Source organism: Triticum urartu, chromosome 5A, assembly GCF_056163025.1.
Source record: "Triticum urartu cultivar PI428250 chromosome 5A, HENAU_Tu73, whole genome shotgun sequence".
Taxonomy (NCBI): domain Eukaryota; kingdom Viridiplantae; phylum Streptophyta; class Magnoliopsida; order Poales; family Poaceae; genus Triticum; species Triticum urartu.
In genome coordinates, this window is record NC_141877.1 from 65,687,772 (window position 1) to 65,689,971 (window position 2,200).

The 2,200-nt window shown below is 56.6% G+C and overlaps 1 protein-coding gene across 1 annotated transcript; it reads right to left on the bottom strand.

The window, feature by feature from the left end:
* Nucleotides 1-201: 201 nt before the first annotated feature.
* Nucleotides 202-819, bottom strand: LOC125555644 (uncharacterized). Its single transcript, XM_048718532.2, has one exon. The coding sequence runs from the start codon at nt 717-719 to the stop codon at nt 336-338; it is 384 nt and encodes a 127-aa protein (XP_048574489.2). The 5' UTR covers nt 720-819; the 3' UTR covers nt 202-335.
* Nucleotides 820-2,200: the final 1,381 nt, after the last annotated feature.

The following is a 2,200-nucleotide window of genomic DNA, read 5'->3' on the forward strand; positions in this document are numbered from 1 at the left end:
TCATCGTGCGTTTGAGGGGTCATAATTGTTCTCTGCGGCTGTAGATGCTCTACGCTTAATTTTTTTCTTCCAAATCTTTGATAGAGGAAAAATTGACTTAGTGTGCATTGATTTATGAGAAGGCAAAGCCTAACACCATGCGCGCACCAAGCTGCATGCTCGTGACTCGAGAGAATACAAACAGTACACGTCGGTGCTCCGTAGTGAAAAAGGTAGAACGTACTCCACTGCAACATGTATGTACACACTGACACCGTATGCAAAAGCTACGCATCAAGTGATCCAAAAGAACAAAAAAAGCTACGCAGCAAGCACGCACAGACGGACCGAACGAGCTAGACGGTGCTACCATCGGGCGAGGCAGGGGGTAACGGCACGTCCGGTGGCGGGGTCGTGTCCGGCATTCCGCCGGGTAGCCCACCGTCATCCTCCTCCGACGGCGGTGTGCCGGTTATCTTCTCCTTGGGCGTCGGCGTGGGAGGTCCCACGGGGTCCGGCTCCCCGAGCCTCGGCGGTGTCTGCCGCGGCGCGTCCTCTGGCAAAGGTTCCGACCCGGGCGGCGGGTTGGGGACTGTCGACGCGTGCCGCGTCGCTGAGGAAGCGACGAGCGCGCGCGGTGTCGCGCTTGTGGCCGGAGCAGCGGGGCGCTGCCGGAGGAGGAGCGTCTGGCGGCTGCGAGTGGCTCCGCTGGCCGCTCTGAGGTAGCCGGAGGAGGCCATCTGTTGGTTGCTGTTGGCTAGCTGAGGTGCCGCCTGCTTGCCTGAGCTTGGCTTGTGCCGCTTGCTTTCCTTGCTGTTTCGCACGTAGTGCGGTTGATGATTTAATAGGGCAGCTTGTACCATAGGATGCGACACGTGTGGCATACGTGTCAGAAGGCTGCCGCCTGCGTGGCCGGCCTTACTGCAGGACACGCACGTCACCGTTCGCATGCATGTTTTTTCCGGCGTCACCACTCGCATTCTGATGTAAGAGCATCTACAACGCACGGTCACACACCGGTCAGGAAAAAAAATCCAACCCAGACGGGGCCTTAAACCAACCTCAAACAGCCGAACTGACTGGCACCTATCATATATTCAGTTCAAATATGAGTTAGATATAGGGTGGTCCAGTCGTATTTGTCCTCATCTGCTCCGCAGACCAAATCTTAACCGCTTCACTCCCTTTCACTTCACTTCGCTACCCAAAATTCTGTCCAGTGATCTTCGGCCTTCTCTGACATGGCGGGCAGCAGATCTGAGTCCTACACCTGTAGATTCGTCGACCCCAAGCTCAGCTTACACGGTCCCGAGGAGAAGATGACCGTCCGGCTTGCACTCCACAACACCCAGGAGGAGGCCACCTGACGACAACCCTCGGACTCCTTCTGTCGAAAATGTATTGCGTCTGCCCAAATTGCGCATGGATACGCCTTGTCGCCGCTCCCTCACCGGAGGCGATGCGGTCCGTCTGGCGTCCGAACGCGGTGACGGGTGCGCAAACCCTCTGTTGGCACGTCGAGGTGGGTTTGAACGCATAGGCGTCGTCCGACGCAAACATGGCGCGGCGTGTCCGCTATGCGAGGCAGCAGGCGCGTGGTACGGCGGCAACCCTCACGGCGGTGGACGTTGGCGAGGCGGAGTTGCATTCTTCGGCACTCCACATGGTGCATCAGTCCGGGCATCGCAACCGCGTCGTGGTGGACATCGCCGGCTCCTCCTAGAACGGATCCATCATCGATCCCACGTCCATCGGCACCGTCAAGATTATAGACTCCGGCGAGAAAGAGTGGGGTATGGGATACGACAGGGCCTCGACTCCCGTGAACCATTTCGTGTCCCATGTCCTACTCTGCCTCGCCGGCGACCGGATGGCGGAGCTGGACGGGCTAATCTCTGGATTAGGTTTTACTTGCATGTATAACATGAATTTGACAATCTGCAAATGAGTTATCTGATTGTGGAAGAGATTATTTGAGGGCGTGACTTGTCATTGTCTGCTAACGCACCTAGATGCGTCCGCGGGAGGTTGAGGGGTCAGATTTGCTGTATCGGATTGTAGATGCTCTTAGCTATTTGGGCTTTGGCGACGTGGTTGTGTTGTGTGGAGTCTGTTTCATCTTTTTCGGGGAATAAGGGCATCTTTGACGCGGATCCTTGAACCGCACGCAACCGTTCGAACTGCGCGGTTTAGATGTGTTTTGCCATTCAATACGGTCCTC

Excerpts from the sequence above, each read along its gene's own strand:
- LOC125555644 (XM_048718532.2), bottom strand. The coding sequence starts at position 719 with ATGGCCTCCTCCGGCTACCTCAGAGCGGCCAGCGGAGCCACTCGCAGC.